General features: G+C 45.3%; 1 protein-coding gene across 2 annotated transcripts in view; it reads left to right on the forward strand.

Annotated features, from left to right (window-relative positions):
* Positions 1 to 15,346, forward strand: part of NUP93 (nucleoporin 93) — a 69,329-nt gene that overhangs the window by 51,777 nt on the left and 2,206 nt on the right. For both annotated transcript variants that reach the window (XM_042834832.1, XM_042834831.1), the window contains 15 exons: positions 214 to 303; positions 1,623 to 1,762; positions 3,690 to 3,822; positions 4,763 to 4,920; positions 6,549 to 6,714; positions 7,478 to 7,571; positions 8,503 to 8,694; positions 8,941 to 9,067; positions 9,274 to 9,346; positions 9,566 to 9,610; positions 10,586 to 10,702; positions 11,669 to 11,787; positions 13,210 to 13,327; positions 13,697 to 13,780; positions 14,822 to 14,950. In XM_042834832.1, the coding sequence (XP_042690766.1) occupies positions 214 to 303; positions 1,623 to 1,762; positions 3,690 to 3,822; positions 4,763 to 4,920; positions 6,549 to 6,714; positions 7,478 to 7,571; positions 8,503 to 8,694; positions 8,941 to 9,067; positions 9,274 to 9,346; positions 9,566 to 9,610; positions 10,586 to 10,702; positions 11,669 to 11,787; positions 13,210 to 13,327; positions 13,697 to 13,780; positions 14,822 to 14,950 (1,785 nt within the window). The remainder of the gene's footprint in view (positions 1 to 213; positions 304 to 1,622; positions 1,763 to 3,689; positions 3,823 to 4,762; positions 4,921 to 6,548; positions 6,715 to 7,477; positions 7,572 to 8,502; positions 8,695 to 8,940; positions 9,068 to 9,273; positions 9,347 to 9,565; positions 9,611 to 10,585; positions 10,703 to 11,668; positions 11,788 to 13,209; positions 13,328 to 13,696; positions 13,781 to 14,821; positions 14,951 to 15,346) is intronic.

The following is a 15,346-nucleotide window of genomic DNA, read 5'->3' on the forward strand; positions in this document are numbered from 1 at the left end:
CTTCAGGCAGGCCTGGGGCTTCAGAGAGTGTGGAAGTCTGTGCAGTTGGCCCTTCCTCTTCTGCACGAACAAGCAGTGAAGGAGAGAGGGGGCAGAAGGGACTTGCTGGAGACACTCTTCTTGTAGCCTGGTTTAGATTCTGCTACGGTGTCTGAGGAGGGGGAAGGAGTGTAAGAGGTTTTGTTAAACTTGCTTATTTTCAATATGTTTCAGATTTATATTTATAATGAGAAGATAGTGAACAGACATCTGCAGCCTAACCTGGTGGACCTTTGTGCTGCTGTTGCAGAACTGGATGATAAGGTACTGCTGATAAGTTAATGTCAGGAAACGTGTTTAATCTGTTTTCAGCTGCAACAGCCTGCTGAAATTGGTGGAAAAGTACTGATACTGCCCCCCCTAAAAAAAGTTGCACTGTTCCACAGCAAATAGAGGCAGGACTGCAATCTTCTCTAGCACAGCAGTGCCCACCTGTGACGAGCTTGGTCATGGTGAATATCTCAACAGAATGAGGAAGAGAAGAACTTGATTTCATTGTGGAGTCCTGTCGTGATTGATGAACTCTTGGGGGAGAGAAAGCTTTCCATTTTAAATAGATTCTCTGGAGTTCTGTTTTCGAAGTGTGGCCTCCTGCTGTCCTTTGAGTGCATACAACTGTAGGTGAAGGGTGTTCAATCAGCCGCTGCTAGCAGCTCCCACAGCAAAGCGTAAAGCCAGCCAAAGTCTGTAGGCTTGACTTTAAAGGAATGATCTGTCTGCTTTTCTTTTTCTTTCCTCATTCCTTTAATTGTGCTGCCTTGATCCACCCCATAAAACAAATGTGCAAACTTGGCTATCTTTGAGAAATGCTCGGAGGGCAGTGCTGCAGGATGGCCGAGTCATGAAAGGACTTTGCAGACAGGGAGAGCAGAAAGCTGTGCGGAAGCTGAGTGGCAAATGCTTGGATCAGATCAGAATTACAGATGTGTATCCTTGCTTTGAGCAGCTCTGTTGCTTTACTAGGGACACCAGGGCAAGTTTCAATATTCTTGCTGCTTTGAAGCTCTGAGATCAAACACCTGCCCCTGCTGAAGCTAACAGTGCTGTTACTCCGCAGCGTTTTGCCGTTCCAGCAGGGATATTCTGGTCCTGGAGAGATTGATACGATCTCATCCTTATGAATGAGCAAACCTGGATGGTTTTCAGCCTCTTTTTGTAACTGAGTCTCTGTCTAAGTCCTTTAGAAACTTCTCATCTCAGCTGATTGCACGGCTTTCCAATGGCAACCGGAACGATTATTTTTATGGATGCTGTGGTATTTTTTAGAGTGGGATGTTTGAGCCAGAAATGGGTGGAGTCTGAGCACCACATCCCCAGCCTAGTTTGGGAAACCACTGTAGGTACTGGGTGACTGCAGGTAAAGTATTTAGAGCCACCACCTGGCACAAGCATTATGCAGAGAAGTCTGTATTCTGCAGGACGGAGGGGCTTACCTGGCATCCGGTGTCTGCATCACGACTCTAAACTGACTGAGGTTACGGCCACCCCTTTTTCCTTTGCTTAAGCATCAAAACACCGCGTAGCTCAAAGCAGGGCCGCTTCTTCACCTCTCTGCTAATTGCTGTGCATGGACTTGTCGACAGAACATCTCTGAGATGTGGGCCATGGTGAAACAAATGACCAGCGTTCGCCTGGTTTCTGCTAGCGACGTCCTGAACGTGCGGACCAACCTGGAGGTGCGCATGGAGTTTGTGAGGCAGGCGCTGCGCTACCTCGAGCAAAGGTGAGCTGAGTGCTTTGGACCACACAGCCTGGTCAATTTCCCCGTTAACGAGCCGCACTACTTGGTAACGCACACGGCCGTTTTAATAAGTCGCCTCATGCTGTTCATAAGAGACGTCTGGTCTTTTTTCCTTCTAAGGGCCTTTGAGCAGCCGCTTGAGTATAAAACTGTTTTAGTTAAAAACTGTTTTTAACAAGAAAGGCCTTGAATCCATTGGGAGCTTGTTTAGAAGACAAAAAGATCTTTTATTCTTCTTCTGTGTTGTCTTTAAATATTTTATATCTGCTACAGTGGTACGTGAAGAGTTTTCACTTGTGGAAGGAGACCTATTTTCCCCTCTGCAAAAAAAAAATCTGCTTTTCCACATTCCCTGTATGAATGCTGATTACCTGTTGGGAGCTAGCGCTGCTGGAAATGAGGACAGCACTGGGATGAAATCCAGCGCTGTGAGTCAGGTTCTGGTTGTGCCATTTCTACACTGAAGGCGTTTTGTTTTTTTTTTTTTGCAAAATTGCAGGAGGTTGAAGTTGAGACTCTTAGCAATGATTTTCAGACTCTGGAAAGTGGCTTACTGGCTATATCCGCAAATGTTGTTGGGATCTAAGCTCCTTGACCAGGAAGCTGTTTGCAGAGTTGCAGGCTGTGGAGCAGGCAGAAAGGCTGTAGAGAGAGAGCCCAAGGCTGAATCCCCCGGCTGGCAGTAACAGCTGTTCCTTGTGTGTGTGCCCACAGTCCTGGACAGCACAGTCGAAGAGCCGCCAACGTGATGTTAGCAGGATGGTTCAGAGGCGAACAGTAGCTGCAGTGTAGTGAGTGGGCATTTGTTACAGGTAGTTCTGCCATCTGAGCATGATATAGCACGCTGGAGAGAGACATGGGCACCTCCTGGCACAGCCCCTTTGCCCCTGTTGGCCCCCTCCCCGAGCCCACCTGGAGAAGAAATTGGGCCCCTCAAATTTGATCTTTTTCTTTTTAAACCCGTGTGCCTCGTAGCTTTGTATTTCCAAGTGGGAATTGGATGACGTGCAAAGCAGACCCCTTATAGCGGGGCATTGGAAGCCTCTGCAGCCCCATGCGTGCCATGTATAACTGCTCACAGCTGTTCTAGCAGCAGTTATTTTGAAGCAGGTGTGACGTTAAACCCTGAGGAGCTCAGCCTTAGTATGAGTTGTCAAGGTATGCTGATGCTTGCTCGTGTTCAGCGTAGCTTTTTTTAGCCTAACAATCTTGTGGTCTGCAGCTAGGAGCCAGAGTAGGAGCGTGCACCAGTCTGCCATGTGCAGCAGAGGAAAAAGAAATGGGCTTCAGCTGAACTGCTGCAGCTTGCACGTGTATTCCTTCCGCACACAGGTGTGTGAGGCTCCTGCTTCTAAACATGGATATTTGTTAAATTGACCTGCGTTGACTAAAAGCTTTGACTTCTTCTAGGAGGTCTTCTCAAAGCTGCTTTTACCAGGCGTTTTCCTCTTAAATTCTCCCTCTCAGTGATTTCCTTCTGAGAAAACCACGGCCCTGATCCACGGCCCTTTGCATCTGTCCACAGAGTGGGGTGGAGGAGAAACACATCTGCAGTGTTTGTGTTCTTTTGTGACAGCACTGGGAGTTAAAGCAGTAGTTTAGAAAGGCTGTTGCCAGCAAAATAATTGAGTTTAATGTATTGCTACGAGAATCTTATGAGGGGAGCCTCATAATAAGGAGCTGAACTTGGAGCAGTCTGCCGGAGACTCCAAATACGGTTTCTCTCGGGACGGTTGAATACAAGCATCTTCCTTAATTGATGAGTTTTTGCCTCTCTTTCTTTTAACGATAATGCTTGAGCATCAAGGTAGTTTGCTTTAAATTGCCAATTCTGGTGGGTCTGAAAGTTGCTGGGTGCTTTTATAGCAAGTGGATTTCAGTTGGTTCATATCTTCGTTTTGCTTTTCAGTTACAAAAATTACACCTTTGTGACAGTCTTTGGAAACCTGCACCAGGCTCAGCTGGGAGGAGTTCCAGGCACTTATCAACTGGTCCGCAGTTACTTGAACATCAAGCTGCCTGCACCTGTCCCTGGACTCCAGGTACGTCCTCAGCTTCACTGACTGAGCTACAATCACAAATCTCTGTGCTCCAGCACAGCCAGGTGCTGCCTCTGCTGGTTTTCTGTTTGAATGGCTCTTAAGGCAGCACACTCCCTTGCTAGAATTTCCACTGGGAAAATGGAAGATGCACAAAATCAGTCGATCTGATCACAGTGAGATCAGAGCTAGTCCCGAAGTATGGGGGTGCTCAGTAATGTGAGAATTCTAGGTTCTAGGAATTGTGGTCATGTCTTGTATTCTTTTTGAAGAAGAATGAGCAGGTGTTAAACTACACTGTGATCTTTAAGAAAAGCAGAAACATACTCTCCTTGCTCTGCTTTTTCCTTTTTTTTTTCCCCAGCAGTTGTTGATGACAAAACACATAATGAAATAGCCTGAATTGTGACCCACACTTTCTATTTAGGTATCTGAATAAAATTGCATTCATCTTAACAGACTAGAAACAGCACAGGTACAAAGTCAAAGGGGCAAACAAGCAGGCTGGGTTAAGAGAGTAAAAGTTAAATGAAATAATACATTTGGAATGTTAGAAAGAACATAATTGAGTCTAGCTGTCCTTTGCTCATGTGCTGCTGTACATAATTAGTCTGGTACCTTCATCTCAGCACAGATGTTGTGAACACCTCACTGCTCTGATCCAAATGCCCTTCCTGAGTGGCTGTGGTATCTGAATGCTAGTTGTGGGATTGCCAGATTGCCTGGCAAACTGAAATCTAGGCCAGCAGAAGCAAATCCCATCCTTGGCTGCTGTGTGCACACAGCTGTCACAGAGCTTAACCCCCGTGGTCTCTTATTTCCATACCTCAAGCAGTACTTTTACTAAAGTCGGTGTTTGGATGCAGGGACAAATCGTAAAGAAAAATAATTCAAGTATGCTGCTGTTGTTGTTATATGTAAATGATTTCTCTTGCATTTTCAGGATGGTGAGGTGGAAGGCCATCCCGTCTGGGCGCTGATTTACTACTGCATGCGCTGCGGAGATCTGACTGCAGCCATGCATGTGGTGAAACGGGCACAGCACCAGCTGGGAGAGTTTAAAACCTGGTTTCAGGAGTACATGAACAGCAAAGAGAGAAGGTAAGTGGGAACCAGGCAAGTTCTGTGAAGGGTAGAAATTGCTGTAGGAGTGGTGGAGTTGTCTGTGGCTTGGTAAAATATAGAAATTTCTTCTGCAGGTGCTAGGTAGGAAGTACAGACATTAGGCAGCTAGATTACATGTAAGAAGTTTATATTTTCTAATTTTTGTCTTTGAGTCTCGAAATCTCCACTGAGAATTATTTGAAAATAATGCAAAGCATACGTTTCAAAAATAATAGTGTGCTGTGGCTTTGGTTCTTTTTGTTGTTTTTTTTTTTTGCCATTGGATTTGCCTCGTTCGATAGGCCAGGATTAGTCTGCTGTCATGAATCCCATGTCCCCTATTGCTTTTTTTTCAGTTGAATTTCCTTTAGGGAACACTTTCTTTTGTACCTGTTTATATAAGAACGCCACACAATAAAAGCAAGTAGCATTTGTTTCAGGTCTTTACCAGCATTCACTCACAAATCCTTCTTCTGCATTCCTTCTGAATCCTTCTTCTGTGTTTTTCTTGCAGCTTTCCCATTACTTGGCAGAGTCCACTGGCCAAAATACTCATTTTGTTGCAGGCTGTTGAGTTAGTGCATCTTAGGATGTGCTCTGAACTCTGCTGTGGTGTTTTAGATTATCTCGTTTATCTTCCCACTTGCAGAGCATTTCAAATAAACACACAGAACCGTTGTAGAACCATTTGAGTTGGAAGGGGCTTTTAAAGGTCATTTAGCCCTGCTGCCCTGCAATGAGTGTGATCTGTCGCTGAGCAGTGATGCCTTATGGCACTTAGAGCCCATGTGTACCCAAAGGCAGTGACTGCTCTGCATTCAGGGGATGGCAGTGCTCTGAGGCACTGACTGAAGTGGGGTTTCCGGGTATGGAGATGTGGGCACAAACATACCCGTTTGTGCATCTCAAAGCAGAACTGAGGGAAAAAAAAAGGCATTCACTGACTAGACCTTGGTGTATAAATTAATCTAGTTCCTAGCGAGCGTCTGGGAGTGCTCACCATATGTCTGAGCAACCTCAGCGCAGGCAGCGTCGTTGTTTTCATCACAAACGCTTTCATAAGATGCACTGTAATTGATTTATTTTGTTTTTGTTACGGCTACGAAGATGTACTCTGCCTCCAGACTGACAGACATCGTAGTCTAGAGAGCACTTTATTGATTCAATTCTGTAAAATCCTCCATGAGAGGATACAGAAAATAGCATGGCAAAGAACAATATGACACTACTTAATGCTGAAGCCTCTCTCATAAAGGGCTGCCTGGCACAAGAGACTGCTCACTCGAGTGGTGTGTATTAACCCAAAGGGTTCCAAAGGCACTGTGCTCTGTGAAATCATGACATTGCACAGTGCCATGCAGTATCTCACCTACCACGATATAAGCACCCTCCAAAAGAGGTTGTGCTCTGACTTTTCCTGCAGCAGCGGGCAATTGAAGATGATCCTCGTAGTTTTAATTATACTTCTAGATTAACATGTGATTATAATAATGCAAGAAACATCTTCAGGTATGCCATTGCTGTGGATATGCACCACTGTGTGTTGATTTCTGTTTCCTCATATGATGATGGGTTCATGTCTGTTCCTGAATCCCTGACATTTTTCCTTCATTTTTTTCCCTTAGGTTATCCATTGCCACAGAAAATAAGCTTCGTCTCCATTACAGACGGGCTCTGAGGAACAACACTGACCCATACAAGAGGGCTGTTTATTGCATCATTGGCCGCTGTGACATTACAGATAACCAGAGTGAAGTTGCTGACACGACAGAGGATTATCTTTGGCTGAAGGTGATGTGGGTGTTGGGCTCGTTTGGGTTTGTTTGCTTTAAGAACAAGTCTAAATGTGTTGCATCTCAGCTCTGCTGACCTGCCTGCCACTAGGGCCAGTGTTCTGCAGCAGCGCAGCCGTGCTTTGCAGCGATGCTCATGACTTGGCCTTGCAGATTGTGAAAGGCTGGGAAATGGGTTCCTGGGCTCCTCTTGCCCTCTGTCCTACTGGGTGTGATTTTGGGGACACAGCTTTTGTGGCAGGGTCACGTTCTTTACTTCACACCGATCTTTGTCAGCTGTTTTTACTAGAAGTTTCAGCTTGCTACAACAAGAGTGCTTTGGGCATTTTTCTTTCTGGCTCAAATGTTGGTGTCAATTGACAGGAAGAAGTCACTTTCTCCAGCAGATGGTTTTTACAGCTTCAGATGCCTGATAAGTGCTGGTCAGCACTTGTCAAACAGAGGGAATTAAAGTGGTATATTTAAGACTGGTCAAAAAATAAAGAGATTGTAATTATGTTTATCACCTTGTGGGTGTTCTGAGTCCCAGTAGTCAAGTTTGATGGCATATACAGATGCAGAAGGATCATTGAGTCCTCTGTGTGTTTCTGCTGCCACTGCTTTGGAGGTCTTTGTTTTCTAGCAGTGGGTGAACCTGCCATGGTGAGCTGTAGTTTGTTAGTTGGTCAGATCTTAACACGGCTTCAGATGGAATGAATATCTTCTGAGCACATCCCTTGTGCAAAGGCAAGTTGAAACATCTGAGCTGTTTTTTTCTTTAGCTGAACCAGGTGTGTTTCGATGACGACGGTGCCAGCTCTTCACAAGACCGATTGACATTGTCACAGTTCCAGAAGCAGCTGCTGGAGGACTATGGTAAGAAGCCACAAAGGGAGCTGCTGCTGGGTTCTGCTTTGCTGAGGAGGGCACTTTGCAGTTGTTATTACACAAAGCCTGGGCTCCACATAACGCCTGTGGCAAGTCGTGGTGGATGAATTCCGTGTGTTCTCAGCAGTCCAGAGAGTGAATATTCACAGATGAACAATGCTAATGTTATTTGGACTATATCCATGATACGTGATGGATTGTTTTTGTTCACCTTATGTATTTTGAGGTATTTGTATAGTGAGGCTTTCCGGTTTTGGAATACGGAATAGAAAAGGGTGCCCTAATGAGGACATGTATTTCCAAGGCTTTTCTCTTATACTCATTGTTTCCCTTAAATTATTGTTTGTAGAGGGCCCAAGTCACCGTTCCTTACCTTTTTTTGAAAGTTCATCTGTGGCCCAGGAGAATATTGTCGTTCATCATCTTTCAGTTGATCAAAATTAGGTCAGTTAGGCCATCAAAGACACATGCAGAAAGTGATTCTCTACAGCTCTGTAGTTTGCAGCATGACTTGTGTCCAGATGCAACTGAGAAGAAAGTAAGCACAGTAAGCTAATACTGGCGAGTAAGAAAATGGCAGATCTCTAATGTTGTTTGGAGATTTCACTTGGCATAGAAGTGGAGATGAGAGCTGTGGCTATTAGAGAATCTATTGCAGTCTGAAAAAAAACACAGGAAATTTTCTTAGTAACTGCTCTTTCCCTTCCTGAATATACCTTTGTGGTGTGATCTGTCAGTATGTACTTGCAGTCAGTTGCAGATAGGCTGTTGTGTGACTGGGATTCAGCTTTGCCTGGTGTGTTCATTTCTTTTGGCACTGAATCCTCGTGCGTCGCGACAAGAGGTGTTTGCTGTCAGTGATCTCTGAGAGCAAAGCCTTATTCACCAGCTCTGAGTGTGTATGTGTTTGTTTTCTCAGGTGAATCCCACTTTGCAGTGAACCAGCAGCCTTTCCTCTACTTCCAAGTATTGTTCTTGACAGCACAGTTTGAAGCTGCAATCGCTTTCCTGTTCCGGACGGAGCGCCTGCGTTGTCATGCTGTTCATGTTGCTTTGGTCCTGTTTGAGTTGAAATTGCTCCTGAAATCTTCTGGGCAGAGCGCACAGTTATGTAAGTGCTGCACGTTTCTGCTAAGGGAATGTTTTCTGAGTCCTGATGGTACCACTGCAGCTCTGTGTAGCTGGCCAGACAGGCAGCGTTTAGCAGCACAGCGTCCTACAAACTCTATATTCACTAGACCTCTGGACTGTGATTCTGACTAGTTTGAGAAGAAGCTCAAACTCCTCCTCAGTTTGAGAAGGAGCGCGACATCTCCTGGCATTAGTTACTCCAGTAGCATTGCTTCTGATGTTGCAGTAAGCCATGAGGTTGGTGACCCCCCTGGCGTGAGGCGTCTGAACTTCGTGCGGCTTTTGATGCTCTACACCCGTAAATTCGAGTCCACGGATCCAAGAGAGGCTCTGCAGTACTTCTACTTTCTCAGGTAGGAGCCCGTGTGTCTCCGTGTGTTGAGGGACATGGTTTAGTAGGAGCTATTGGGAATAGGTGAATGGTTGGACTGGGTGATCTTTTAGGTCTTTTCCAACCTTGGTGATTCTATGATTCTATGATTCTAAATGTTTTACTGCATTGCTGCTAGCCTGGGAAGTCCTTGTAAACAGAGCCCTCCTCCTCCCTCTTCTTTTGTAGGAACGAGAAGGACAGCCAAGGAGAGAACATGTTCTTGCGCTGTGTTAGTGAATTAGTAATTGAAAGCAGAGAGGTATGTTTGTGCTCTCCTCCCAGTGGTAGTACGTATAAGATAATTAATTCTTTTTCTGCATTGCGTATGTACAAATTGTAATGTTGATATCCATCGCTGTTTTCCATTCACTGTTTTTCATCACCGCATTTGTACTCAGTAAATATGTTGTGAAATATGCTTAGTTCATCTCTCTGCTTTTGTCTCCCTTTTTCCTGCTTGACATCTACATGGACATAGTTTGATATGATTCTTGGAAAGCTGGAGAACGATGGCAGTCGGAAGGTGAGCTGATAATTGCTTTCATTCTAAAAACTACAAATTGCACGTGAATTCCAACGGAGCGCTGAGATTATCTAGCTTTTCTTTGTTCTTCATCAGCCCAAATGATTGCTGTGTTGGATAAATGCTGTATTTTCAAGTATCAGATCCTGCAGGATGCAGGTCGGGAAGCACGAGGTGTATCCCTGTGGCAGAGGCTGTAACTGTAGACACAGGTCTCATTGGGTTTCTCCAATGAAGTGCAGATTTCCTCTGTTGGTTTCAAAGCCGTGGCATTGCACCCCTGAGAGCAGGTGAACTCAGTGATCCCCACCAATTCTTTTTCATGTTCTTTGCAAGATAGTTTTTAGATTTATGATGAACCCTGTTAGTTTGAATGTAGTCAGCTTTTTAAAATGTGTTCTTGTATTCCTTTGGTATGAAACCAGACTCTAGCAGTTTTAGTTTTAAAGCAGAAGATTATATAAGCAAGAAGATACTTTTTTTAACATCCCTAACTGCAGGAAAGTGCTTTCTAGGTATCCTTGCCTTTTCCTCTTTTTTATTCTCTTTATGTTTACTGTTTCCTTTAAAACTCTTGTGAGAGGCCTTTGCCAGTGTCCAGTCTAACTTGCCAGCTGTCAAGCCAGCACACACCCATGACATCCCTGGAGAGCCTGGCGTGTGACACGTGGAAGTCATCCCTGTGTTCTTCTGCTCTGTAACACACACCATCAGCAAATGAAAATGGTTTTGGATTTGACCCATTGCCTGTGTCATTTTGGATGAATTAGGAGCTGCAGATGTATCGGTGCTGATTCCATTTTAGAGAAAGTCTCTCTCAAGAGCTCTTTGTATTTTTAACATGGCTCTTTTCTGTGTTCCCATGGAAATGCTCATTGTAATCCAACATGTAAAATATTCATTGCCTGGACTGAACGTTAAGGAATGTTAAGCATTCTGATTCCTCTTTCATTTTTTTTTGTCTCGTCTCTGTAGCCTGGAGTGATAGACAAGTTTAATAGTGACACAAAACCTATTATTAACAAAGTGGCTTCTGCAGCAGAAAATAAAGGATTGTTTGAAGAAGCAGCAAAACTATATGACCTTGCAAAGGTAAATATCTCCAGTGTGTTGCCTTAAATCAGTACCTGCTTCCCCGGGGTTTTTTGAGCGTGTTCCTTGTGATCAGGGGGGATCTTAGTGATTTACTTTATTCCAGTAGATTGTTTCAGCAGTTTGGAGCAGGGGCTTTGGCTGCTTGTAGAGGGCTTCAGTGAGTTAACCTGGATAGTTTGCTATCCATCTCGTTCTGATCTGAGACATCCCAAGCTTTTGATCAAAGTCAACTTCTGAGGTGATTGCCCCTTGTGTGATGTTATCCTGGCCAGTGATGTTGTTTACCTGGAATGTGCTTTTCCAATGTAATTGATACTGAACTCTGAAATAGTCATAGAATGGCTTGGGTTGGAAGGGATCTCAAGGACCCCCCCTGCCACACGCAGGGCCACCAACCTCCACATTTCGTAGCAGCCCAGGCTGCCCAGGGCCCCATCCAACCTGGCCTTGAACACCTCCAGGGATGGAAGGGGCATCACAGCCTCTCTGGGCAGCTGTTCCAGCACCTCATTACTCTCACAATAAAGAGCTTCCCCCGATAACCACCCTAAATCTTCCCTCCCTCAACTTCAAACCATTTCCCCTTGTCCTGCTGTTATCTCCCCTTTCACAGAGTTGCCTCCCCTCCTGTTTGTAGGCTCTCTTTAGGTACTGAAAGATTGCAGTGAAGTCACCCTACAGCTAGGCTTTAACCATGAGTACTCATTTCCTTTTGAAACATATTTGAGGAAAGGGGGTTACAGCAGTGGCCAGTGTCTTAGAGAAAAGTGAAATGCTGCATGATTCTTTTTTCAGCATGAGCTAACAGTATTATGCTGCTTACAGCTGAAGTGATGCTGCCTGGGGGAGGGAGGCATCTCTGAGGTTGCACTGGGCGTCATTGGGTAAAACCTTCCTGCTTTTACTGTGACTTTGAAGTCTGGTCATGCTGCTTTCAGTTGTGTATAACCTTTATGTCAACAGAACCCTGACAAAGTCCTGGAGCTGATGAACAAACTCCTCAGTCCCGTTGTGCCCCAGATCAGCACTCCCCAGTCCAACAAGGAGCGGCTGAAGAACATGGCCCATTCCATTGCTGAGAGGTAGGACATGGGGCAGGACCTGACCTGGGTCAGCTGACAGCTCCATCGGCTCAGCAGGTGTTAGCATCTGGTTCTGTTTCTGCTGCTGGACTGTTGCATCTGCAGCAATGTATTCAGGAATCGTAGAGTCATAGGGTGGCCGAGGACCTTGGCAAGGGACCTTGAAAACCATTCAGTTCCAATTCTGTGCCATGGGTTAGGTGCCACCCACCAGGTCAGGCTGCTCGGGAGGCCGTCCAGCCTGATCTTGGAAGACAACAAAAAGGTCAGTGCTTGAAGTGCTGAAGCCAGAAAGGTTATTTCCAGTGGCACACCAGGTGGATGTGGCAAGAAGCTTTTTCCTGTAGGTGGATCAGGAGATTTGCACGATTACCAGCTGGGAGGCAGTCTATTAAGGAGCACCGAATAAAATGGGTTATGTTTCCACAAGCTGTAACTTGGGTTGTGCAGCGAGGTGCTTAAAAAAGAAAGAGGTGCAAAAGACCAAAAGGAATATCATTGCAGTGTCAGTGTGTTAATTGGGGCACATGCCTGAGAGATGGCAGTGCTCAAGATTCATTAGCAGCCACGAGGTAGGAATAATAAGCTGCTCTGAAAGGTAGAAATTGCAAAATAGCTTTGGGACTTGTTTAATCATCTTCTTTTGATGCCTCTTGTCACAGTGATTGCCGTGGACAATTCTGGTATTTTACTAGGGCAGAATCTGGGTACCTGGGAGAAATGTCTTGCTGCGTTTCCTGAAGTGTTCTGATGAATAAAAATAAACCAGGCAAGCTTGCAGTTCCCAGGCAGGGCAGGTGGATATGAGAGAAGGTATTGATTTCTGTCAGAGGCCCGTGCTTTGCTTTTTCTGACAGGTGACATTTGCCAGTCCCTCCTTCAGCTGCTCCTTCATTGAGGGAGGCTGGAAACAGAGAGATTGCTGCCACGTTGGCTTAGTGAGAGCCTCGACCCCAGCAGGCGTGAGGGAAAATCAAACCTGTGGTCTGAATTTGAGCTTTAAGTCACCTCCTGGCAAGTGTAAACTAGGGAGAGGACACAGCATTCAGTCTGTTCCTTAACTTCTTGCCTGGAGCACGCAGCTGTGCTGGGGAGCTGTTTGCTGTGAAACACTCTGTTAGACAGGCTTCTACTGCATTTGCCCCCAGTGCGTGTCGCAGTTTTCTGCATGAATATGAGAAGTGTAAGTGTTTAAAAGGAAGCGAAATTGGGATTGGATGGAAATTTAAGAGTGGATAAAATTATTGTGTAAGAAAAGACAAAAACTGTAAAATTCTGCCTCCCGGTTAAGGAAAGCGAAAGCTGTCCTTTGTTGGATGCCTTCTGTCCTTGTGCTTGATGTCTCTGCTTCCAGGAGTTGCCCGTGCATGCTTCTGGTGGTTGCCTCTTGGCTCAATAAAATTGTACGATAATTTCTTTCAGGTACAAAGCTCAGGGGATCAGTGCAAAGAAATCCATCGACTCCACGTTCTACCTTCTGCTAGACTTAATCACGTTTTTTGATGAGTATCACGCCGGTCACATTGACAGGGCCTTTGATGTAAGTTTAAAGAGTTCTGTTTGAAGTGCAGCCTTACTAACGCCCTTGAAAGCCCAGGATGTCTCGCAACGTCACTTAAAATAAAAACTTGCATTTAATGAGTTAGAGGTGCTGCAGTGCTGTGGGAATTTAGAAGTGTATTTCTTGTTGTTTACTGATCAGGGAGATCTTTCTGGAGGTGTTCTGTAGTCCTCGAGCAAATGATTTCTCCCACTGAGCCAAGTGTGGAGATAAGCCAATAAGTAACACTGAAATGATTCCTCTTGAATGGAATTGGCAGCGTTTCGTTAAGGCTTCAAAAGGGTGCTTTAATGGTATATAGTGCACAGAGCATTGATTACCTGCCTGTTTGTGCTTCTCCTTTTGAAGATCATCGAGCGCCTGAAGCTTGTACCTCTTAGCCAGGATTGCGTGGAGGAGAGAGTTGCTGCCTTCAGGAATTTCAGTGATGAAGTAAGTAATGCCTCTTGTTTTTTAGCTCCCAGAACCCTTCTCCCATGTTGAAAGTATCTTAAAACCTAATAATCTCATAATTCTTATTCTTGAAAGGGAAGTAGGAGGGAATTATTTTGCATTCATGCAATAGACTCTTGGCTCGCAGCTCTTTTCTCGTAATGCTGCTCTTTGGAGCACTGCAATTCATGCTCAGAAATCTTATCTCCGCTTTGCAGAAGGAGCCTGCAGATCTGACTTGTTCTGAACTTGCTGAGTTAGATTCACCTCTGTGGTACAGCACCTGGGTTCTGATGCTGATGACTGCCTCTGCTCTCCAAATCTGATTTATTGTGCATCACGCTAAATTGAGAGGAGCTCTGCTACAAACTACTTTCATCTGGGAAATGAATTGGAGAGTGCCAGGCAAATCAGCAGCAGCCTAAGAGAGAGCAACTGTGCAAAGTAAAGGCTTGCTGTCAGCTCTTTTGGTTTGCTTGTGTGTAGCAACGAGTGCAGTACTGGTGACTGTGAGCAAGACGTGCTTTCTGGGAGGCTGCAGTCCTTTGGCTGTGCAGTGTGCTGCTGGAAACCTTGGGAATTCTCTTCTCAGGGCTGCTGATGGCACCGTGGTGTTTTTTCTTATCTCAACGTTCTGTTTCCTTGATTATTTACCAGAAAACAAAGCCTTTCACCTGTACTGTTCTGAGTGCTCATTTACAGCCAGAGTGGGAGTCCATTGCTGCTTGTGGACTGCTTTTACTGGAAGGCAGCCCTTCTATTAGACAACACTTGTTTATATGTGGGTCTTTGGGATGTTCTGCTGCTGCTTCAGGTTCCATATGCACTTTTGTTTCAAACTTGAAGGCGTAGCTGTTCTGCATGTGCGTCCCAGGGCCGTGCTGCTGCCAGGGGAAGCCATTCATACACGGCCGTTGCTGGGGCGGGTGTCAGTCGTAGCTCTCTGGGTTTCCTGATGTCAGTGAGCAAAGCTAACGATTCTGTCAACCTGCTTTTTTTTTTTTTTTGCAACACATCTTTTCTTTCTCCCCCTTTGTGCAGATCAGGCACAATCTATCTGAGGTACTGCTTGCAACCATGAATATTTTATTCACCCAGTACAAGCGGATGAAAGGCACGAGTCCTGCCACTCCTGCCAGGCCCCAGCGGGTGATAGAGGACAGAGATTCGGTAAGATAATATAAGATAATATGTAACCCTCACTGTCCAGCAAGTTTTCCCAATTCCTTTTTCCCTGTCTTTCAAAGGGTTGGGCTTTAACTGGGTGTCTCTGCCTGTCTTTGCCCTCAGACAGAGGGCTTTTCCAGTTACTCACCCTGAGACAAGTCTCTTGTAACTTCACCTATGTAGAAGGAAGGGATATTGTTCTAAATGTCTTGAAAATGTGTTACAGTATACCCCCACCTCCTGGCCAGAAGAAATAAGCAGTCACCTTCCTCGAGGGCTCTGCAGTTGTTAGCAGATGTGAGCAGTGCTGTGTTTCTAGGATGGTTGGTGTTGTTGCCTTAACAGCTGGACTGCTGTCGAAAACCCAATTTCCACCTCTTTCATTTTGGCCTCTTCTTC

Source organism: Centrocercus urophasianus, unplaced genomic scaffold, assembly GCF_019232065.1.
Source record: "Centrocercus urophasianus isolate 14NV4802_14NV808 unplaced genomic scaffold, USGS_Curo_1.0 seq_49, whole genome shotgun sequence".
NCBI lineage: Eukaryota > Metazoa > Chordata > Aves > Galliformes > Phasianidae > Centrocercus > Centrocercus urophasianus.